Here is a 24,949-nt window from a genome sequence, read left to right as displayed (position 1 = left end):
GTTTTATGTTTTACACAGATTTGTTTTTGATCACCTGCACACCTACCTGTTTAATTTAAAAATGTTTCCAGTCTAAGGCGAGGTGCAGAGTCACGTGCTTGTGAAATGCTCACAGGTACAAAACCTTTCACCATTGATATTCCCAGTCCCATAAATATACTAAATGATATACTAAATGTATCAATCTAATTGATACAATCCAAACTTACAAAGAAATCAGACCTCATGTTAAGAAATTATTGTTTTTTGAAAACAGAAAAGCATATCATAACTAATCATTCTGCTGGATTATGGTCATATTTTACAGAATATGCTCAAACTGCAGTAGCTATTCTTAAGAAACTTTGCTATAGTGCCATTTCATTTATTATTGGAAAGTTTGTCTTCAATAAAATATAGGCACAAGACACAAGCATACCTGTGTAACCAATTGCTTCATTTCTAAGCCACAAGGCTTATCTAAGTATATAAAAAATAACAAAAATATCTTACTCATGAGTTGAGTTCAGAGCTAATATAAGCACAACAATAGAAAGATGGTAACCAGTGCACCATCTTACAACTGCAAACTTGAAAAGATTGCTCGCTAGTACTTCGCAACCAGAGTTGATCACATGTACATTTCTAAGAATAGTTGTTTTAGTGAATTTGTATACTCATTTCTAGGGATGGGTACCGGTGTCCGGTTCTGACATAAACGGTAGTAACCAGACCGAAAAGCAGCGCACATTTCGGTGCTTTATTTTGGTGCTTTTTTTCCCCTGAGCCAATTCTAGCCAATCATTTTACGTTTCCGAGGATAGTAGGCGGGGCCAGGTACGTACGTTCTTTTAGAGCAGAGCTACAGATTAAAAATGCCCAAGACGAAGCGGTCAAAGTCTGGCTGTACTTCACAGCAAAAGATGCAAACTCAGCAGCCTGCAACAAGTGCTTAAAGCTGGTACTGTGATACTGTCAAAGGAGGTAACACCTCAAATCCGATGAAACACCTGGCGACGCATAGCGGGTTTTTTTAAAGCCGAGAAATGCGCCGTGTTTGATAGCTTGCTGTGAGACCTCACACCGGCACATCTACTGCGGGTGTGGTGCCTGTTATCGGACCCGGAGTTAGTGTGTAAATTAATGCATGTAAGGTGAACTAGCAAACACCGTCGTAGTTACATGCGGCTGTCTTCTTGTTTGATGGCAGATACTCCCTTCACCCTGGCCAAAAAGGCTAAAATGACCAAAGAAAAAGTGGAAAACAGCTAAACATGAGAGGTTTTTGGACGAAGTTTGTTTTTTCCATTGTTTAAGCACTGCTTCCAGCCAAGAGTGATACCATATATGCCCTATAGCTGCAGAAAAGGCTAAAATTGTTATCTTTTTACAAAAAAACAGCTGAACATGAGAGGTTTTTGGACAAAGTTTGTGTTTTTTCCATTGTTTAAGCACTGCTTCCAGCCAAGAGTGATACCATATATGCCCTATAGCTGAAGAAAAGGCTTACATTGTTATCTTTTTACAAAAAAAACCCCCAAAAAGACAGCTGAACATGAGAGGTTTTTGGACCAATTTTGTGTTCTCCATTCTTTAAGCACCGGTTTGAGCACCGTTTAAGCACCGGCACCGTTTCAAAAGTACCGGTTTGGCACCTGTATCGGATAAAACCTAAACGATACCCATCCCTACTCATTTCCATATCTATCTATCTATCTATCTATCTATCTATCTATCTATATATATATATAGGATATATCTATCCTAGGATATATATGACCAACAGCCCTCTTTTTTTGCACTTGTTGACTTGTAAAAGCCTATATGACCTTTTTCATCTTACCATTCATTAACGAGGGCATTGTTTAAATAAGTTAACGTTTTCTTTAGGTGAACAGTATTATTAAAGTTCTTCATGACTGGCACAAGTGTCCTCTTTTTTGGAAATTAAAACATGGTCACCCTAATATGTCCTATGTATGTATGTATGTATATATATATATATATATATATATATATATATATATATATATATATATGTATGTATATATACATATATATATATATATATATATGTATGTATATATACATATATATATATATATATATGTGTGTGTGTTCTTATATATATACTATCAGTTATCTCAGAAGCTTACTGAGATAAAATGAAATAGGAATTATTTCTGTCCTTTAATTCCCACTTTCTCTGTCTCTCTCTTCATGTTGGCTATGTGTAATGCATTTCCCTCCTGTCTTTTTCTGTCTCAGCTGGGCTCTAGTAAGAACAGTTGCTGGTCAGTAGGGGTTTTGGTCTAGCTTGCTGGGTTGCTGAGGAGTGGAGCGTTTGAGTCGTGACACCGGGCATGTGTGTTAATGTGTTTGTCAGTGCACGCGTTAACCCGTTTGTGCATGTGTCTCTGCAAGTGTGCAAGTGTGTAGGTGGGCAAGATGAAATCCATGGTCCTTTAGCCCTTAATTGTCATTTGTCATTATGTGACATAACATGCACAGGCTCACACAGACTGCTGCTTAGTCTTTTAGAATAAGATTTTTTAACTCTTGCAAACTAACCTAACTGGTTTCACACTGCCAGCGTGAGTACCAGAAAAAGCACAGATGTCATTTCCATGTTTTTCCTGTGGTTGACTAAACTATCTTTTATGCAAAACAAGAGAGTTTTTTTCGACCCTGTGGGACTGCTGTTGTTATTTTTAGCTTTCAGATATTTTTTTTTCAATAAGAAGTAGGTCATCATGTGAACATAGTTTTTCTTGTCATAATAATTGGATCGATAATACAGAACAGAACTTCAGGAGCAGTTAAGATTAACAAAACTCATTTGTAATATAAATATCAAAGTACAATATCTAGTCTAATTTAAGTTTTAGGCAAAGTTTTAATGTGTGACTAACAGCTGTTCTGTTCTGGTTTTCCACAGCAGAGTTTTACATTTTTTAAAGTAAATTCTATACAAGCAAAGGGAGACTGAAGGTACCAAACTATACCAAACAGATAATAACAGATTATGACTGTGTCTTTGCTGTGATGACAGATGAGACCAAGACTGAGCTACCTGCCGTAGACAGGCAGTAGATAAAGATCAGATACTATAGTATGCAACATATAAAGATTCCAATTATAGTCTACAGTCCAGTCTTTTTTTCTTTTTGGCTTGAACAAACATTGCAGTTTTTTAAAGTTTCTTTCCTCCTGTTTAGTACAAAATTCACAGCAAATTATCAGTGGAAGCTGCCGTCCAAATCTGTTGTGTTTTCAGAGATTCATGCAGTTATAGAACATTTATGTAGCTGAGTATTTATCAGTCTGATGGTGTCAAAGACTAGTGTTCTATAGAAGTGCTGCCTTTGTAAGTTTAACAGTTTTTAAATGTGGCCCAGCTTTAGGTGCAGTGAGGTTTGATATCTGTGGTCCTGAAGTCAACCACGGACAAGTGTGTGATCCTATTGTCTTTTCCAATCATGCTGGGATGGGACCTGGTCTGCTTCTTTCCTTCTCTGTGTATTAATGTTTGTTTTTACATTCATTAAAGTTACAACACTAAAATTATTATGTTATTATATCTATGTTATTGTTAAATATCAAAATGTTGAAAATGGCCCAAACTGTAGAGATCCTTTTTAAATATCTTCTTTGCATCTTCTTTGAAAATCACCGACTTTAAAAAATATGGAATCAATTTTATGTTCTGCATATATCAGAAAACCTAAAATAGACTGAAATAGAATAGAATAGAACACCTTTATTGTCTGTCACAAAGCAACAGAAATGTATCTTTGATACAGCTCAAGAGAAGCAAAAAAAATTACACCTGCAAACAGCATTAGACATCAGAGCAAACATTATGCTGATAGTAGTAAGTCAGAAAAAAGAGCTCCCCCTGCCGACCACAGTGGGATGATGCATGTGCCAGGCGACCCAGCAAAATTAGACGTGCGTGTGTGTGTGTGTGTGTGTGTGTGTGTGTGTGTGTGTGTGTGTGTGTGTAGATGCACCATCCCTTCGTACATATGATGTTGACTTTTCTGTTGCACAGTTTGTGTCAGTGAAATAACTAAAAGTCTAATTAAGACTGAATAATGGAGCTGTCAGAGTTTATGAGGCTCAGGAGTACATTAGACCACTGTGATTTTCCTGGTCTCTTATAGACTTGACAGCAGAAGTGTATATGAGCTGTAATTGGAGGCTATCAAGGGACAGCCGACCACAGAGGAAGGTTTAATGGCCTGTGGTAAATATGGATGCTGAAATGCTTTGGATTTCTTTGATTTTTGCTATAATGCAGCTCTATTTTAATGCCTTATCTCTAAAACAAACATTTTCACTAATAAAGAAAGGAATGTAATGCATTTAAATAGCTATATATGCAGTGTATATATGTATAAAGAGTTACATGTAATTCAGCTTTCCTGCTTTTTCATTTTGTGACGTAACCGCCTTCCCATCCTCAGGGGCTCACATTAAACAAATCCACTGTATTAGGCAGATTATCTCATCTGCCATTCAAGATGCAAAGTCATCTCCAGTGGATGACGGTTGTACTGCCAGGACATCACATTTGATGAAATCAGCATACAAACAGACGTACACTCACAGACACACACAAGCATACATACTCGGCCTGGGACCAGTTATCAGTTAACAGTTATTTTTAATAATAATTAAATTGACCTAATGTTGCACAAGAAACATGATGCACATTGCCTTTATGCAGGCAAGTCAAACATTTAAATATTAAAAATGTTGTGTAACCTGGGGATGTATGGTATAGCCCTGAGTATGTAATGATATGATGTCAAATTGTAAAACATAAATTGTAAATAGTGTAAATTACTATTATCAAAGTTTTTGGCTTTTTTATTTGTACACTAATTCTTTGTTTATTTGTTTTTTTGTTTTTTTTTTTATTTCTCTTATAGCTCTAATTCACATTGTCTTATGACTTTTCCCCAGTGTGGGGTTAATAACGTTTATGTCTATGTCTATATATATGATGACAGAGAAAAAAATATTGAACATTTTAGTAGTGGATGCAGCTTTCAGGCAGCAGCATTCATTAGTCCACACCACATTAGGGGCATTTTCCATACTTCTTTTCCAGTAAGCTATGTTATTGATGGTGGGCCTCTAGTGCCATGAGGTACCAGCAGCAGCAGCAGATTTATAGTGTAATAGTAGGGACACAATATATACAGTAATACAGCATAAGTCCAGAAGTTGCCTAGATAGTAGTTTTAATGGAAATATTAAGTAAACAGACCGAATAACTGTTTAAAACTTTAGATCAACATGTAATTGAAAAATATGTATTTTTTACCTGGTGTGTTGTTTGAACCATTTCCTTAAGTGGTTACCACCATTGACCCAGATCAATGAGTTCCATCCACTCTTTGCTCTTCTCCTCATATTGAAAACAGTAGTGAGTGCTACAGCCATGTGCTGGGTTGCAAATCACTACTAGCATATCCTCCTTCATAGCATAGTTATAGTCAATGGTGTATTTTTGCCTAAAGTGTTGAAACAATGTGGTTATGGGTTTAGCAGGAACAGTATTCTTGTATATTTTGTAAGGCAATGTGCTTTGTTGGAGGCCTGAACTCTTGTAGTTCCCTTTTTTTTAGTACTAAATCAGAATCGGAGGCCAACGAGTTACTTTCGCTCTCAGACATGTCTGGGCTTGCATGGTTGACGTGCGCGCTAGCGAATGTAAACACAGTGGCATTGATATTGTTATATGGCGCTTTATGTCATGGAAAATTTATGCTGTTATTATCATTGATGGCATGATATAACACAGGCTTCCCGTAACAGCGATGAGCTTTGTTAATGATTTGCTTTTATTTACTCATTTACTGTTAATGTTCATCTTGAACTTTTCTGCTGGTAAGCGCTGCTGTTTTTGCCGCTGTTACAGTTTTCAGAGGGAAACTGAGATTTTTAGGAGAGCCTAACATTAGTTGGCACAATGTTGAGGCAGTTGGCCTCCCCTCCCTGAGTCTTTTTCTGCCAGAGGTTTCTTTCTGTTAAAAAGGAGTTTTTCCTTCCCACTCTCACCAAAGCACTTGCTCACAAGGAGTCATATGTTTGTTTGGGTTTTCTCTGTTTTGTCTATCTTATTGTAGAAAATGTACGTTTAATAAATGTTAACTGGTCATATATAATTTGAAAGGATTCTTTGTGATCTTTAAATTAAAAGTAATTTATAAAGCATACTGTGTATACACCTTGTCTCTAGGCGCATAGGTAAAATACAACATGGCATGTTCCACAAACCAGTGCTCACTCTTATGTATTTTTAATGAATTCATTAGTTCACATTTTGTTGGAAAACATAATTACACACTAATCAAAATATATTTATAAGTACAGCATTCTTTTTTTCCTATTAAAAAAAACTTAAAAAAAAATACCTTTAATTTTAGAGGAAGTATCACTGGTATACACAGTGTCACTAGTTTGAATGATATGACTATATAAATAAAGACATACCTAGAACACAGAGGTACAACCTTTACATAATTCAAAAGAACTTTATTCAGATGTATTTTAAATTATTTTCAATTCTACATTGTCCTTTTTCAAACGCATGCATCCATCTGTACTGCTAATACTACTACTACTGTCCTGAACAGCTATTCATGAACAAAAACTGATGATAGCTTTGCCCCAGAGGGCGCAAGTCGTTGCTTCTTTTTATATTTATCATTGGCTTGTTTTGTCCTGGTTTCTATGTGCATGTATTTTTCTACCATTACATGAAGTTAAAATTGCAGTGGTTGCAACTTTAAGTTAAACTATTTAGAGAATCACACAGAATTCTTGTGCTTAATTCTTGATGTTAAATCTAAACGTTCAAAAATTCTTTACCAGTGCACCAGCTTTCAGCAGGTGCACTGGTATGTAGGTCAGAGAAGTATAATTAGAAATACTCACAATGGACAGTTTCTGTTCTTTGTTGAAGTGCCAAACAGTTACCTCTTGCTTCCATCTGGGGCCACTAGTTCTCTAATGTAATTTCAAACTACCTGTACATTTTGAGAAATTCCCCTACTGGTCATCTTTTGAATCAGCACAATGTCTAGAATGATGAGTAGGCAGCCATGCTCTGTTACAGATGCCGTTGTTTTAAGCATTAACCTCTTCAGAAATTGTTATCAGGGTGTTTACCTGAATTACTCTTTTTACCTTATTGAAGGAAGTCTTAAAAAAATAACATCATAGAAGGTACAAATACAGGATGGTGGTGGGAGAGAGCTGAAGAGAAGCAAATGTAGATCAGCCCTCCAGCATTAAGGGTGCACGTGTCTTTTTCTTTTTGTTTATCAGCTGTGCCCGCTCTTGTTTATTTTTAGATGGGAAAAAGGAAGAGAGGAGTGGTAAGCAAAGGAGGGACCGTAGGACAAGAGAGATGATGTTATGCGCCCAGATAGCACTCTATAGTTTAAGTAGAATGATCTTTGAGAGCAGCTTCTGTTCGTTAGCTTTTATCTGCAGATTATGTGCCATCCAGATTGGGACCACAAGACAGCTCTGGACGGATTCTGGGTCACTGCAGCCCAGAGGGAAAGGGCAAAAAAGGATGTGTGTCTTTGGCATAATTTCCTCTTCTAATCTGAAGATTTGCTGAATATCAAAATAGCTTCAAAGCAGATCTTTATTTTCATAACATTAAACTCTTTTTGTTCCTGCTCAGCTGACTGTGCAAGCTGTCCAGTCTTACCTAATCTGTTTTAATACACCCAAGACATTTCAGCACATTCCTATTCATGTTTGACTCACTTCTGTCTCTCCAGTGATATGTTAGTGGGGCACGTTTGCATTGTTGTTATTTGTGTCTTAATAATTAATATTTCAGGTTTTGATTGGGAATTGATCTCAGCCAGGTAACGAAACTAATGAAATAAAAGCTAGTTTTTATGCTAGTATGTTTACAAGTTTCAATAAATCATTGCACCAATTTCGCATTTTCCTCGCAAAACAAAAGAGTGGTGGTTCAAGACTTTTGCACAGTACTGTAACATATTGGTATTATATCACATTAGCTCTCAAACATTCCCGTAGGAAGAATTTTGACAGAGCAATGTACAATTTCATATTTATATACAACTAAATCACAATAACAGTTGCCTAAAGGTGCTTTATATTGTAAGGTAAAGATCCTACAATAATACATAGAAAACTACAAAGTAAAATCTGATGAATGCTAAGAAGCGTCATCCTTGGAAAAGGGCCTCTAACTTTTTAAGATTCCCATATTTTAAAGTCAATATGGTCTTTTCAGAAAGTGTGGCTCTCTCCATACTGTGGTGATTTATTTACATTTTTTTTATATAGTAGCTAAATCATCAGTTTTTTTCCACAGTTGACATGTAATTCCAGCTTTAGCCAACACCAACCATGTTAACAGACTTTTAATGAATCAATATGTACCTCAGTTTCCTGATGCTGAGAGTGCTTTTCTGATAACACACGTTACCCACTGTTTGGTTGTCATGCATCATCTGCTATCACAGGAAACCCTTGACAAGTAGAAGGCGTAGTATAACTGTGGCCAACTGAACCCCAAACAACTATTTTATGGTCCATAGATGAATCACTTTGATCTTTGCCCCAATGTGTCCTAGCAACCAAGTATTTTCAATATAACCGATTTCTATGTGCTGCAGGTTTTGTCGTCCCTGAACCACCAGTGAACCAGTTTTCAATTGGTAGATGTGTGGAAGCAGGGGCGGGTGAGATGATGAGGCGAGGGGGGGGGGCTCATGAAGCAGCAGCAGCGGAAAGGAGACGAGGAAGTGCGAGGAAGTGTTTGTGGGCTACATTGTTGAAATGTCAGTTGCTTTGGATTGAGACTCTTATGTGTCACTTACTGTGACATTTGAATTAAGGTTTAAGGAAGTGAGGACAGCATAAAGCTGTTGACTTCTCCAGGAATCTTGTTGCAAATATCACGAGTGAGTGGCTCTCTTCAAGCTGAACGTTAATGATGCAGAGGAGGCACTCAGCTAGTACCATGGGGCGCCACCAGGACAATCTTCTTAAACAGGTCCAGTATTGGTTTGATTCACTCTTGGCATAGGCTGCTTGTTCTCTATGTGCTTTGTGTGTGTGTATGAGTGTGTGCGCTCGTGCATACACATGTGTGCAAGCCATTTAATCAGTAATGATGAGATGGTTTAAATAGGACAACTTGAAGCAATGTCTAAATTAAGCTTCTTGATAGAGCCTAGTTTTTAGGTCACAGAGTCTGGCATTCATAAGAAGCAGAGTGAAGCCTCTACTGAGAGATTCACTGTCACTGTTGTTCTTAGGTGCTGGTTGAGAAGCAGTTTTATCCGACTCCAGCACAATGGTTTGTGTAGTTTCTCCACCTTTAATCCAAACACTCTTTAATCAATATCTGCTGATCTTTGTTTGCATTTCAGTTCTGCTGAGTATGAGCAGGAGTTAAAGGAGCATTTATTGCAGAGATACAATTTTACAAAGAAATGTAGCCTCTGGAGCGTTAAGAATCTTCAACTGCTCCCCTTCCAAAATATATACCATCCATTATTAAACAATCAATTGATTTACTTAAGGATTAACTGTTGGTCCAGCGATGAAATCCTGTAACTGTTTGTAAATCTTTAATAGTCCTCTTGGCGATTACAGAATTCAGAATATGAACTTGGCCGCTGGCAAGCCGTGTTAAATATCACTACTCCTGAATTAGTTTATAAATCTGAGAGGAATTAGAGGTTTTTTTTTCATATTTTATTCTTTTATTTACTTCATATACAGGAAAAAAAAACATTTGTCAGCTCTCCACTGTAGTGCTGTATTTACAGTTGTTGTAGATGAGACTGTGGAGGAGCTCAGCTGGTCTGCTAGGGTGAGCTGTTCTCTTTTTCACTTGATTGGCCATGGCCTGCCTGTGGCCATAGCTTCTCTCTTTCTATGTGCCTGTCACTCTCTTTCTCCCGTTCTCTCTCTTTCCATCCCTCTTTTTTGCTTTATCTCTCTCTCTCTGCTCTCACCATCTGCCTTTATGCCTGATCTGCCTGCATATTTCCTAACTGTCTCTCAGGAGAGGGCTGGGGGATGGGGGTAGAGAGGAGAGAAAACTGTTATAGTGGGAAGTGGTGGATATGGGAAACCAGAGGAAAAATCCTTTGTGTATCATCTTCATTCGTGTGGAAAGAGTTTGAAACTTGTATTTGACTTGAATGTATATTCCCATGGTTACAAAATCACTTGACATATTATTAGGTACACTTTGGTAGTACCAGTTTGGACTCATTTTGCATTGAGAACTGACCTAATTCTTTATGGCTCAGATTCAACAAGGTGCTGGAAAGAGATTTTGCTCTATATCTAGACACGCACGCACGCACGCACGCACACACACACACACACACACACACACACACAGACTCTGCTTCAAGGTAAGGGTTATGGGTATGCTCTTCTGCATACCTTGGTTGTAGTGAGCGGTTGTTTCAGTTACCGTTGCCTTCCTATCAGTCATTTTCCTCTGACCTCTTGGCATTTTCACCCAGAGACATGCCTCTCACTGGATATTATTTCTTTTTCTGGCCATTTTCTGTAAACTCTAAACTAAACTAAAGATTGTTGAGCGGTAAAAATCCCAGCAGATCAACAGTTTCTGAAAGATTCAGACCAGCCTACCCAGATCAACAATCACGCCACCATCAAAGTCACTTAAACCACCTTTCTTTTCCTTTCTAATGTTTGGTTTGAACTTAATTGGTCTTTAGTTTTAATTGCTGCCATGTGATTGGCTGCTCAGATATTTGCATGAACCAGCAGTTGAACAGTGTCATAAAGTGGTCCCTGAGTGTATATTTACAGTATATACATAAACTATGAACCCTTTGAGGTCAGGACTTAAAATCACACCAAAATAAAAGGTAAAAATGTTTTCTTTGGAATTTTTTGAGCACTGTGGTGTTTTTCCTTTTTGACCACATTCTATGTGTGTCAGTTCAAATGCAATGGAGAGTGGTTTAACCTTTAAACACTGATGATGCAGTTTGACAAGTAAACCAAATGAGGATCTCTGTGGTTTCATAGGAGCCTGGTATACACAGATCTCTTTTTATTTCTCTGAGTACATCACCAGAGTCCAGTCGATTTGTATTCTGTTACAGTGAACTCAGTTTGAGAAGGTTTTATGACCCATGTTTCCATGTGCACTACATGCTGTCTCAGTCTGATCCCAAGGCAGGTTCTCGTACATGCATACCTCTGTGTTTGTGTGTGTGTCTTTATGCACATCTTCATGTGTCCACTGTTGATTTACTCATTGACCATTGCTCCCCCAGTTGTAGCCTGTGGCCCTTCATACTGGGAGAAATCCATAAACTCCTTCCTCACCTTTACACCAACATGTTTCAAAACAGATCTCTGTACCATCCATCAGCTCAAATTCTTTTGCATGATGAACTGAATGTACTAGCAAATGCACAGACATAAAATTAGATTTTCTAATCTAAAATCATTGCAAGAAAATATATTAATCTAGGAAGTTAAATATCAGAGAATAACATTGCCATAAAACAGCCACATCATGTCTCCGTGTCTGGGTGGGTGTCTACAGGTGCACACAAATTGCTGGTTCTACTATGTCACTCCCTCTGTGACATTAGCTCAACAACTCCATTACTGCCAGGTAATAGGTGAATGTCACAATAGCAGGATGTCATAAAGCTCTGGAGTGGTCTAATGGGTTTTGTTCAGGTTGAGGTAACACATGCACACTACCGCGCACACGCATGTACAGACACATGTTCTTCCAGTAAACTATCACCTATGTCCTTGTTGCATTTACTCATCACAACTCTGAGTCCTGATGTGTTTGAAGAGCTGATAGATTTTGTTTAAAGAAGCAAATTTTGAGAATCAGCTGTCACTTAGTTGGAATATGGAGGGGTGCCTCTCCTGTTGCTGTCTCATCTTGATCTTTTTTTCCTCTGGACCAAAAAAGAATTGAATTAATAAAAATCCACAAGCGGGTCACTCACGAGCCTGAGATATAAAAATAACACTTTAAAGTCCGACCAAAGTGAAAAAGTTTGGCAGGGATACAAGCAAAGTGGCAAAAGCAGAGGTTGCTGCCAGTTGTCAAGCCTAGCAGCCTCAGGGGGCAGGCAGATGGAAAGGCTTATGGATGGAGTGATCATGTGAGCTAAATTAGCTTCATGTGCTGCCACAGTAAGGAAAGAAAGATACAGAAGGAGAGGGGGTGGGGTATAGTGGAAAATATTGTGCTTTGATTTGTCTACATTAGTAATGATCTAGTTTTTAATAACCATGAGTTATTGTTTTATTTTCAGTATTCTCCTAATTCTAGTAAATACACTATATTATTATTATTATTATTATTATTATTATTATTATTATACTGTGCAAAGGTTTTAGGCAGCTGTGGGAAAAATTCTGTAAACAAAGAATGCTTACAGAAATATAAATGATTGTTTACTGGCCCCAAATGTATTCTGCAGCAGGACAACCACCCCAAACATAAAGCCAAAGTCATTAAGAACTATCTTCAGCATAAAGAAGAACAAGAAGTACTGGAAGTGATGGTATGGCCCCCACAGAGCCCTGATCTCAACATCATCGAGTGTGTCTGGGATTACATGAAGAGACAGAAGGATATGAGGAAGCCTACATCCACAGAAGATCTGTGGTTAGTTCTCCAAGATGTTTGGAACAACCTACCACTCGAGTTCCTTCAAAAACTGTGTGCAAGTGTCCCTGGAAGAATGGATGCTGTTTTGAAGTCAAAGGGTGGTCACACCAAATATTGATTTGATTTAGATTTCACTTTTGTTCATTCACTGCATTTTGTTGATTGACTTGATTAACACTTCCATTTTTTATGCATTCTTTGTTTACAGCATTTCCTCACCTGCCTAAAACTTTTGCACAGTACTGTATATTTATTGCACCTGCAGACATTATTGGTCATGGAAACCTGTGCCAGGCTCCTGGCACACACTTTTTGTGCTGATGTTAATGTCAGATAAAGTTTGGAACTCTATTAATACTACTCTGCTACTCTATTACTGAGTTAGCAAAGCACTAGTGACTTTTACTCTCTCTGAGTCTCAGGACTTGCTAACCCTGCTCTGTTACTTTGTGTGGTCTGCTACTTTTAAATTGCTGTGGTTTTCAAACTCTTGCAATAACACCACTTACAGTTGTCAGCTAGGAGGCATGAAACTTAACAAATAGCACTGGCATCCTATTAAGGACCACAGTTAAATTCAGTGAGTTTTTTGAAATAGCCCATTCCCAGACTGCATGACCAGGTTCTATTTTATACACTTGTGGCTAACACAACAGCTTAAAAAGTTTGGAATGAATTCTGATAAAAGCTTGTAGAGGTTTAACTGGCTAACATCTACAGACATCCACACATGACAGTATGATGGTAGGTCATTATTATTATTTGTTTTATATATAATACAAAAACTACCAGGACTGAAATGAATAGCAACAGATCTTGTTCTATAACTGTAACATTATCCTACTCATGTAATTTAATCAACAACAAAAATTGGGTCCTTGATATTAAAATATAGCATAAGTGTAAGAAATAAAAGAAAAGAAAAGGTAGTCTTCCATACTTGACCTGAACTTTCAGGTCTTAGATCGATTTCTAAAAGTGCTCTGGATATCAAAACGCACTACTATAACACACAGGCTGGTGGTTTAGGGACAAAATATGAGAGAGTGCTTTGAATCAAAAGTAAAACATATGCAACACTTTGTGACATATTAGTATTTGACAATTTCAAGTATTAAAAGCTCGAAAGTTCTGTTTTAAATCCTACATAGAGATCCTCTGTTCCCATATCACCAAAAACCAAACCAAAAATCTGCAAAAATAACTTAAGTATTAAAAAAATGACAAAGAAAGAGCAATATACATCCTCAACTGGACCAAAATATAAAACAGTTATTTGTGAATTATGAAACACTACTAGGTCTATGTCTCTCTGTTCTAATTGCCTTTTAGTAAATGATTTAATAATTGATCTGGGGGTGCTCCGTCTCCGGGCTGGGGCCCTGGCTGGGCCTTGGGGGCTTGGGTCCTGGTTGGTGTGTCGCCGGGGTTGTGGACGGGTGGGCATATGGGGGCTCATCCCTGGCGCGGGGTGCCACCGGTGCATCAAGCTACCTGAGAGGCTCTTCAACTGGTGGGGGAGGCTGTTACATCTTTGCAGGAGGTCTCCTCTCTCCAGGAACTCACTCTGCAGGTGGGGGAGAGATATAGGAGAGGTGGAGGAAGAACTCAGCCTGGGTGTCTATTGTCTTGTGTAGACTGGGAGATGAGTGGATGATGGGGTGGATGCAGTTTTCTCTGTGGTGGGGTCGGATGGGCTGCCCCGGGCTCTGTGGGACCAGGCGGCGCTGCTGACCTGGGCCCCGGTCCGGATGGGCCTGAGCACCCTTGCCCTGGTGGGTTCCAGAGTATGGGGGTGCCTACTGGGGTCAGCAGGGGAGCTGGCCATTTGCCCCTCCCTTCCTTCCCTCCCCATCTCCAGCTGCCTCCCTCTTCCCGCTCCACCACAATCACCCACACATGCAAGGCCTTGGGGTGAAGGTGTGTCACCAGGGTGCAGGGGAGGCATCCCCCCCCCCCCTCTGTCCCCTTCTGGCTGCCTGTGCCTCAATTTTATCCCACAACTTAGACATTCACATTACTCACAGTCTCATAACACATACATGACCTTGGGGGTGGGCACACTACACGGAATCCAAAAGACCGTCAGGGTGTACAACCTCACCTCTGGCGCCGTTGCCCACCTCTCAATTTTAAATACACGTAGACATTGAGGGCTATCAGGAGGGGCTATGCGCTTACCTGCTGCTCTCTGGCAGGTAGCTCCATGCCCTCCTGGGTTTTAAATGTACCTTAGAACACATATGCATCAACACTACATATGAGCGGGCGGAGGGAGGTTTGGAGTCTTCACACACCCCTGTTCTCTGTTGCCTGTTGGGGCGGGGGGGCTGGGAGGAGGAGTTGGCCGTCCGATCGGGGTCTGGAATGTGGGGCCTCCCTGCTGCTGCAGAGTCGGGGCAGTCTGCTTCTCTCCACCCCAGGGAAAAGGGTAACACCACCTGGGTCTGGGTGCAGTTTCCCCCTCTAGGGGCAAGGGTACCTAGACCTGGGGTATATAGTACGCTTGGGGAGTGTGACTGTGTGTACAGTGTATATTTATGTCTGTCACCACGTTGGGTGAGTGCTGAGTAATTGCATATGAGAGCATGAGGGTGGGAATGGATATTTGTATCTGTGTGTGCCTGTTTGTTTGTGTCCATATGTCAGGTCGGGTATCAGACGCCACCTCTCTAGGGACATCTCAGGCCCTCCAAGGTATGGAGGCCTATCCCCCCCCCACTACTCCCCCTGCCAGTGGCAGACGCCCTCAGACATCGGTGCATTGGTGGTTTTTGGTGTCCGGGGATGGGCGTTCAGGTACCCGCCGGCTCACTCCTGGTGGCTGCTTGTTGGGGCCTGGAGCCTGGGGCTCGCTTTGGCCCCTTCGGGGGGTGGGGTGCCCTCGGCCTCTCGGCCTGGGGCTCGGTCACTCTGGCACAGCTGGCTGCCGGCGGAGCTCACGGGCACGTCACTGCAACCCCCACTGGCTTCTGCTCCGCGGCTGCTGAGTGACCCCTCAGTCTGAGGCTCTCCTCAGCTCTTTCCAGGAGAGTGGTGCGGTTGCCCCTCCGTTGGTCTTCCTTGGTCTCTTGTGCTCTGAGGGTCTCTGGATGTCTGGAGCCTGGATCTCCTCCATTCCTGCTTCATGCCCTGGAGGACGGGGCTATGGCCCCCCACACCCTCTAGCAGATCATTACATGAAGGAACCTTTTAAATACAAGTGCGCTCACGCTCACAGGTGTACACATGGGTGCTCACACAAACAAACTACACCCTTTTTGGCTCCTACCTCAAAGCACACTGTGCGCTGTCGATCCTACGTGCTGCACAATAATATTCAATATTTAGTATTTACTGTTATATTCACATAGATCATCGCGATGATGTTGTTTATTATATTGCTCTCTTTTTTTGTTGTTGCTTGTTTTCTCTTTTTTCTTTCTCAACAGGTGATCCAGGTGATTGATATATGTATTTTTTGTCTGTTTGTTTTGTTGGTTTTTGTTTCTTGCCTTTTATCACCGTTCCTCTTCCCCGCTGTTTTTCTTTCCCTACCTCTCTTTCTTTCTCCCTTTTCTTTCCCCCAGTCATGTCTGTCCCGTGTGTAGCAAGTGAAAATAAAATAAACAATAAAAACAAAGGTCAATCAAATAGACCAATACAGCAAGGCCGGGATGGTCCATTTGGTAAAGTAAATCCGTTGGGCATCTTTCTTTGCCTTTAGACAATAATTCCGATGGCAAAAGAACCAAATGGGACAGGTGGAAAAAAAAAAAGAAAAAAGAAAAGAAAATGGCAAAAAAGTTTAATTTGTTAACTGTGATCCACTTAGCTCTTACTTTAAGTTTCTGTCTGATTTCTGGCACTATATAAATAAAACTGAATTGAAGTGATCTTTTTGAAATCACAATACAATAGCATTTTATTTAGACAGAGGCCAGTTACATTAAATAATCATATTTAATATTAAATCTTAGTTTGGGGAACTGATCCCTGCAAGCATCAAAGTTTTACTTTTCAGCCCAATTATTGTCTTTAAGATTTTTATCTTTTGCTTTTTTATTGAAAGGAGACATGTCAAAAAAAAAAAAAAGACCAGTAGCTAAACAGAAAAGGTACTGATCCTTCACAGGTTTGAAAACATTATTTTATGGCACAGATCATGTAAGGTTCAGTGAAGAGACACAATACTCAATCACTTCTACATCTTTTACACTGTACAGTCTATTTCCTTAAGCCATTCACTGACAAAAAATAAGCATCTTCTTTGGGAACTAGTCTTCTTAATCTTTTGATTTTTAATTGTTGCCTTGCATCGTTTAATTATGGCATTAATCAAAAAAGCTATTTATTTTAACTTTTCACTTAATTAAGCACAGCAAGATTGGTGAATTCTCTCAAATGTCAGTTCTTTTTTTCTCAGGCACAGACTGTCTTTATCTTTCTCAAGGCTCACTTTATTGCAGACACTGCATTTTGCATGCAGAGAATATGTACATGTTCGAAACTGCCTTGTGTGTGCGTGTGTGTGTGTGTGGGGGGGTGGGGGGGGTGGGGGTAACATGTTTGGTTGTGTGATGAAACTGGTATAAACTAAAGAGAAGCTGATTAACCGATGTTGACATTAATGGTGGAATCCATGACTGAAACAACACGTGGCCTACCTCTGACACAGATGAGCCTTTGGGGTTTATCAATCAGTATATTGAATCAATAATAGCTAATTATAGAACAAAAGGTGGAGGGGTAGGAGGAGTGGGGCTTGTTAGTCAGTTTTCAGGATTTTGACCACTCTCATTGCTTATTATTAACCTGCTGTAACCATATAGTACAATCGTAGGCTAAAGGCAATTGTTTCATCTTATTTATTTGCTTTATTTTATTTATGCTTTATGCTCAAAACACACACACATATACACACAGACAGTGGTTGCGCTGCTGTGCAACCACAGTATACAGACAAACATTTTTCCATTCTCTTTTAGATAAAAAACTTTTGTATGCATCAGTGTGTAAAGACTTTTTAAATCCACAACATCACTGTATTACACAAGAAAAAATGAACAATGGATTATTAATTATTCACCTTTTCTCTCATTTTGTCTTCTAGTCGTCGGGCACCAGTGTGGTGGTGGACATCGCAGTGATGGGTGAGGCTCATGGTTTGATCTCAGACCTGCTGGCAGACCCATCGTTGCCCCCTAACACCTGCAGCTCTCTGAAGGCTGTCAGCAATCTCCTCAGCACCCAGATCAACCTCCAGCCACTCCACCGACCTCGCATCCCTGCAGACACCCACACCTGTTCTGACTCTGAAGATGGGCCTGAAAAAACAGAGAGACTCGCTATTCCAAAGGTTATTGTTTGTCTTTCTAGAAAAGTTGAGTTTGTTCAGTTTTGGTTGTTTTGTGGAAGTTTACTTACAGCGAAAAACAAAGTTTTGTCTGGTCTTCCAAAAGGAGAAGAAGAATCACTAATATTCAGTGTAAGATTTACAGTTATTGTAGATACAGGTGTTTAACTGTTTAGTGTGCTAGGCAAAGCAGATAAACGTGAATAGAAAAATCAGTGTCAGTGCAAATTGTAGACGCAGTTCTAAACCATTGTTAACCAAATGTTAATAGTAGCTCAATAGTAGCTCACCCAGTAGTTTTTAGGCTACTGTTTTGAAGACTTGTGTTTGTCCTGTTGCCGTCTTGTTTTTCTGCTTTTTATTTTAACTGGTTGTGACCATGCTTGGATAAAAGGGTGGAGCTTATTGAGGTTTTCCATTTAACTTGTCTGCTATCTTGGTCATGCGACAATAATGGTGACAATCTAGGATCAAGTTAAAAAATTCCTAAGCCACACAGCCTGGAGAGTGGCCCACAACCATCATGCAAGCAACATTTGTGAGGAAAAAGTTGGTATTTTCCAACAGGCAGTTGCTGGAAGTTAATGGTAGTCAAGGGAAATGATTGCTTAAACCCAAAACACAGGTCAGTGACCCCCTGGCAACTATCTTTTGAGAGGTAAAAACATGTATTCCCCAAAGGTTGGTAAAAACTTCCTTGTTTTACCTTAGTGGCATATTTATATTTTTTACAGATTTGTCTACAAACACTGCTCTCCAAGCTGTGAAACGTGCAGTGCAAGCTAGAAGGTTGATCTTCAAAGTAAAAGCTGTGCTTTTTGAGACATGTTTTTGAAACAGGCTGCAGAGCTGAGCTATAACTGTTTACTTTGAAGGCAAAGCTTCTTCATTTCTAATTTGCGTCACATATTTTCAAGTTTTGCATACCACTTGGTTAGCAATTTGCAGGTTTTTGTAGACAAACATGAATAATGACAGGCAACCATGGCAACCTGCTAGCAACAAAACCGATCAGGGAGCAGTTTGTGGTGCAGCACCTTATTGCAACCAGTTTTACCAAGCAACAGCCAGAAAACTTTGGGAAACACACATTTTTCCCTAGGAACCAGTGCTGAACCAGTAGTCAGCTCAATGTGTGAATAATCTCACACGAGAAACCTCAGTTAGCTAATGCTAGCTAAGTAGCGTGCATAGGAAAAAGTGTGGGGTTTTCTTTCTTTTTTTTCCTTCTTATCTTTGTTGTCATCATAGTTTTGGCTAGAACAGGACTAAAACAAAAATAATGACAGAAAAAATTAACAACCTCCAGCTTAGGGTGTGTGTTTTAGTACAACCAAATGCTAAACAAGTAAAGGAGGATCTAACAAGGAAAGATACATGCCCAGCATTATATCAATCACAAGACAGCCCCCCCCCCATCTAAAAATAGGATCCATGTCTTTATTATCTATATTGTGAATATAATTCACAAAACTAACACTGAAACATGTGACTGATATCATAAACTTATCCAGAAAATGAGTAGTAAGGGCATAAGGAATAGCTCAAGTTAGAAAGAGAGTATTTTTTTCATATAAATCTTTTTACAACAAGAGGACTCATCTGCTGTCTGTTAGAAATAATGTAGGTTCAAGGCACTTTGCATTGGCTTTACTGTTCAGATTCATAGACAGATTCATCCTTTATGTATTCTTTGTTTGTTTTAATTTCAGGGTTAAGAACCCCACTCAAAGTTTATGCAGAAAGATGAAGAAGTAAAAGGTTTTCATTGCTATGTACTAATGATGCTATTGATTATACCTAAGCAGTGATGATCAGCAGATCACCCTAACCTTAAAGGTTCATGATTGCCCATGAAGAACCAATGAATAGAGGGACATACAAAAAAATGGAAACTGGCATTACTATAATTATGCCATACTTATTATACTTCCCTCTATTCTATTGAGTGAGTAAAGTAAAAAGTATTAATAATGTGCTCATAAAAACACAAAAATATTTAATTATATTTAAGTTATGTTTTTTAGTTGTATTGTTGTACACACACACACACACACACACAAACACACATACAGGTATTTACCAGGTATGTCTCTTTTGGCATATATCAGTGATCTTTTCCATTTCCTCCCTCACTGCTAGCCTGGTGGGGGCCTCTAAGATAGCTAACAATGACGCAAATTCTTCCAGGGGGCTTTTTAATGTTTTACAAGGCCAGTGCTTCAAAATGTATGAAGGCACTTAACGTGAGCAAGGAAACTAAATAAAGTGTGTGATGCAATGCAGGACAGCCTACCAGGAAAGTGACTAGCAGCTTTAACAATGCCTGAGTGCACTCAAATGCCTGAGCCATGTAGTGGAACTCAATGAGATGCTGCCTCATTTTGGCTCACTGGGGATTTGTGAGACTGCATGTGGCAGTGGGTAATGTAGGTGATTCAACTCACTTGCACTGGCCTGTTGTATGGCTCTGAACTAAGGACAGAAATAGCAGTTACATAAAGGTAATCAGTACTATTGGTGACTGAGCTACAACTAAGCTTTGACCTTGCTCAACGAGACAGCAAAACCCTGTTTTTTTCTTAAAAGTATGGGTACAATTTGTAGGTTTTGCTTGTAGTTCCTATTGAAAGTGTATCATTTGGCTGTTTATGTTATCAAGCTGCTGCTGTTCAGGATATTTTTCTAATATTTAGCAACTTCCAGCTTCTGAACTAGCTTGTGTTAAACAGATTTTCTCTTTATATTACTCCTAGCACTCCTGCTATGATTTTATAAGATTGGCTCATAACTTATTTTTTATGCAGTGAAACCAAGTTTCAAGTTTTTTTTGTCACTTTTTCAAGCTACATTATTGTTGCATGAAGATGTTTCAGATATGCCCTTTAAAGTGGAATACCCCATAATAATAATAAAATTTACAATAGAAAAAGCACCAACAGCCATTCTCTCTCAACCCACCCTTTTCTCTTTTACTCGCCTCCTCAGTCATTCGTTCACACTCTGCTTGAGATCTTTGAATAGATTAAGTGCCACAGAGCAGAGTGAGCATGTGTGTATGTGAGGTTATCTGCTTGAGTGGATGCAAGTTTATTTTAGAAGAACATCAAATGTGATCCTCTGCTGCCCTCTATATTCTGCTGTAAATGTGTTTGTGTGCTCCCTTCAGAAAAATATGAGCTCATTAACTGAGTTCAGCTCATGGATTTACAGAGAAATGTCTAACACTGGGTTGATTAACACCATGGGGACGTGGTGCATGTCTCCCTTCTACTCTCTGTCACAACTGTCAAGTGTGCTCAGTGTGACCCTGCTTTCATCTGTATCTGTGGCCTCCACCTACAAAGCCGTTCCCTTTTTTGGGGTTGCCTCTCCGGTGCACCGTTGTCACTTTCATTTGCACCAAAGTGGGTGAAATTGATTCACAGTGGTTTATGCTTCCTAACTGAACGCAGTGACATCTCTGAAGTTTGACTGATTTTGACCACTGTGACGAAGAAGCATTCTCTTCATCATTTTTAAGCTGCGTTTTATTAAAAAATCCCTTTACTTTTTAGAATTTCATAATGATGCCTTTGCTACTTACCATTAGGTAACATCTACATGTTCATCTGTATTTCAGCGTCTCAGGCGGAGTCTTCCCCCAGGATTGCTTAGGAGAATTTCATCAACTTGGACCACAACCACGTCAGCTACAGGGCTGCCTACCATCGAGCCAGGCCCTGTACGCAGAGACCGCTCAGCCAGCAACAAACACACTACAGAAAGGTAACGCGTCTTACTCACAAGGTTTAACATTACTGTAATTTCTTTATCTGACTTTTCTCCTCCAATAAACCAGTGATTTTTGGAGCAACTCAGTGATGATGACCATCTCAAAGAGTCGCTCCATGTCTGCCTCCTGTGCTGCCTCTGTCACATCCAACCACCTGTACAGCAAACCACTGGGAAGACCAGGTGTGTGTCTGTGAATCTATTTTACTGTAGAGTGTAGAACATTTCAGTTATTTTGGGTAAAAACAAAACAAACAAACCAAAAAAAAAACAAAACAAGTATTGATTTACAATGCAATCTTTTTCAGGTTTCCCTCCCTCCAACATATCACCTCTGGGCTCTCCTTGCTCATCTCCTCCCGTCCAGGGCACTCCTGCCTCCAGCCCTACGATAAAAATATGTTCAGTGCAGCTTCCTGAGCCGGCTGGGCCTCTAACAGAGCGAGTACCTGGCTCTGTGGCCCCCAAAAGCCACCACAGAACCTTAACTCACAGCCAGAGCGCTCCGAGCTCCACCACCACTCACTGGCGGCCTCCATCACTCTGCGGCAGGTAATTTACACGCTATCACATACTAAATCAATTATTTACTTACAATATATAGAGCGATTCTGACTGCAGAAAATTTGAATGTACAATTTATGCGTCACCTGCGTGTGAGTGGGGGAAATTAGTCACTTCATTAGTTTGCTCTGAGAGGAAAAGAACATCTAAATTACCAGATGAGACAGAACAATTAGGGTGGACCGATGTGTATACTCTGAATGCTTGTGTCCCTCTGCTCTTTAGCTGTGGCAGGCCGTACAACAATCGACTAAACAACGGGGTAGAGTCTGAAGACAAAGGAGACAGAATACCCCACCCAGGTAATCAAGTAAAAAAATGCATATTTTTCTGTTTATTCCAGATACAAATTAGAGCACAACTGATATTTCAGCTGATATAAGTTGTTTGTCAATCTATTGGTGTCGCTATTTATAGCAGCCAATAAATGTAAATTGAAAAGTAAAGAAGAAACAACAGAAACACCCTTCAGTTATATACAGTTGCATAGTTTACGACATTCAAGCAGAATGTAAACAAGAAATCCACCACTCGTTATAGCAATAAAAGGGTTTGTTTTTGACACAAATTTTAGTAAGGACTCATAAATTTGTTTATGTTTCATGTGTCTGAAACAAAAAGATATCAGCTTACATATTTAAGATCTCGACCTTAAAATAATCTTATATAAGGCAGGATCTAAATCAAGAGCGCTTTACCTAGGACAGCTGAAGTTTTGGAGATTTGGATTTTGATTATGTTTTCATGGAGTCATTATAAAAAAGGTCTTATAGTTAAGATTAACATAGCGTTAACTCCAGTTTTTAGTTAAACAGAAACATCTTTGTGTTTTAGTGATAATGTATTCTCAACAGAAGAAACATGTCTGTGTTCACTTCTAATGTGTTTAGTCCTTTTTAATGTATTAAATCCAATGTGGCCATAAGTACTAGTGTGATTAAAGCTACCTTTCTAAATCGTGTCATGTATTTCCAGATGAACGCGCAGTAGCATCATCAGACTATGATAGCACGTACGACAGCACCTATGAGACCAACCACAGTGACAGCAGCGACTTTGCACAGAATGAAGAGGAAGCAGAGGGAGGCAAGAAGCCTCCTGAAGCAAGGGAAGGTTGCAGGGAGTATCCGAATGATGGCATTGTTCTTCACCCTGTCCTGCTCTCTTCAGAGGTAGACAATCAGACCTCACGTAATGTCCTTCCCCCATAATAATTTCATTAAGAGGGAATAATTGAATCGACAATAAGAGCAGCACTACATCATTTGCGAATTATGTGAAACCATCTTATGATGTCATGAGCTAGCTATCCTCTATTAAGCAGCAACTATCTTTGAAAGTTACTTTACAAAAGCTGGTTTTGCTTTAACAATATACGCCAATGAGGCATAACATTACGGTCACCTGCCTAATATTGTGTTGTTCCACCTTTTGCTAGCAAAACAGCCCAGATCGAAAGTGTGCTGTGGTATCTGACAACAAGATGTTAGCAACAGATTCTTTAAGTCCTGTAAGTTGCCAGGTGGGGCCTCACAACATCCTACAAATGTTCGACTGGATTGAGATCTGGGGAATTTGGAGGCCAAGTCAACACTTCAAACTTGTTGTGCTCCTCAAACCATTAATGAACCATCAGGGAATACCGTTTCCATGAAATGGTGTACATGGTCTGCAACAGTGCTTAGTGCTTTGCAACAGTGCTTTGCTGCGGCAAACTCGCCTTCCTCCCATAGGGAATCCTGGTGCCAGGTGTTCCAAAGTAAGCACCGGACATCGATGCACAAAGAAAACGTGACTCATCAGACCTTCTTCCATTGCTCTGTGGTCCAGTTTTGATGTTCACATGCCTTTGTTGGAACTTTCAGCAGTGGACAGAAGTCAGCAGTGGACACTCTGGCTGGTCTACAGCGATGCAGCACATACGCAACAAATTGCAGTGAAATGTGTATTTCGAAACCAACATCAGCATTTTGAGTTACAGCAGCTCATCTGTTGGATCGGACCACACGGGCCAGCTTTCACTCCCCACATGCGTCAATGAACATTGCCCGCCGACGACCCTGTTGCTTGTTGACAGCTGTTCCTTCCTTGTATCACTTTTAATAGATACTGACCACTGCAGACTGGGAGCATCCCACAAGTGTCATAGGTAGGACCCAAACGTGGGCCTCACAGAGCACAACGTGAAAACTCAAAAACAGGTTTATTGCTTCGAAAACTTAACCAAAACATGAGGCAGGAACAAACCATCTAAACTGGGAAAAACATGAGCAGGAAGAAACACACTTATCTGACTGATGTGACGGGGGAAGCAAAACTGAACATCTTACACACGAGACTGAAAAGAACTAAATAAAAGAGGAAATAAAAACAATGAGACCACAACTAAGACATGTGAGCTTGACAGAGCGATTGGAGAATAAACATACAGAGACATGACTGACTGGGGGGATGAAGAAAGGGAACAAAAAACATGATAACTAAACATTGCCTTACCTAATAAGGAACAGACTGGAAACATAGGGAAACTAACATAATCAAACAAGAAACCATGAACCACAAATAGACATAATGAAACTCAGAGG

General features: G+C 39.8%; 1 protein-coding gene across 2 annotated transcripts in view; it reads left to right on the top strand.

Annotated features, from left to right (window-relative positions):
• Nucleotides 1–24,949, top strand: part of LOC134641743 (cGMP-inhibited 3',5'-cyclic phosphodiesterase 3A-like) — a 60,815-nt gene that overhangs the window by 19,577 nt on the left and 16,289 nt on the right. Inside the window, exons 1-7 of one of the 2 annotated variants that reach the window (XM_063494278.1) lie at nt 8,985–9,043; nt 17,784–18,029; nt 21,649–21,794; nt 21,868–21,983; nt 22,109–22,352; nt 22,590–22,666; nt 23,340–23,536. In XM_063494278.1, the coding sequence (XP_063350348.1) occupies nt 9,011–9,043; nt 17,784–18,029; nt 21,649–21,794; nt 21,868–21,983; nt 22,109–22,352; nt 22,590–22,666; nt 23,340–23,536 (1,059 nt within the window). In that variant the 5' untranslated portion in view covers nt 8,985–9,010. Of the gene's footprint in view, nt 1–8,984; nt 9,044–17,783; nt 18,030–21,648; nt 21,795–21,867; nt 21,984–22,108; nt 22,353–22,589; nt 22,667–23,339; nt 23,537–24,949 lie in introns of those variants that run through there. The other variant, XM_063494277.1, reaches the window with a different exon arrangement.

This window comes from Pelmatolapia mariae, linkage group LG14, assembly GCF_036321145.2.
Source record: "Pelmatolapia mariae isolate MD_Pm_ZW linkage group LG14, Pm_UMD_F_2, whole genome shotgun sequence".
Taxonomy (NCBI): domain Eukaryota; kingdom Metazoa; phylum Chordata; class Actinopteri; order Cichliformes; family Cichlidae; genus Pelmatolapia; species Pelmatolapia mariae.
This window is presented reverse-complemented; position numbering and strand designations above follow the sequence as displayed.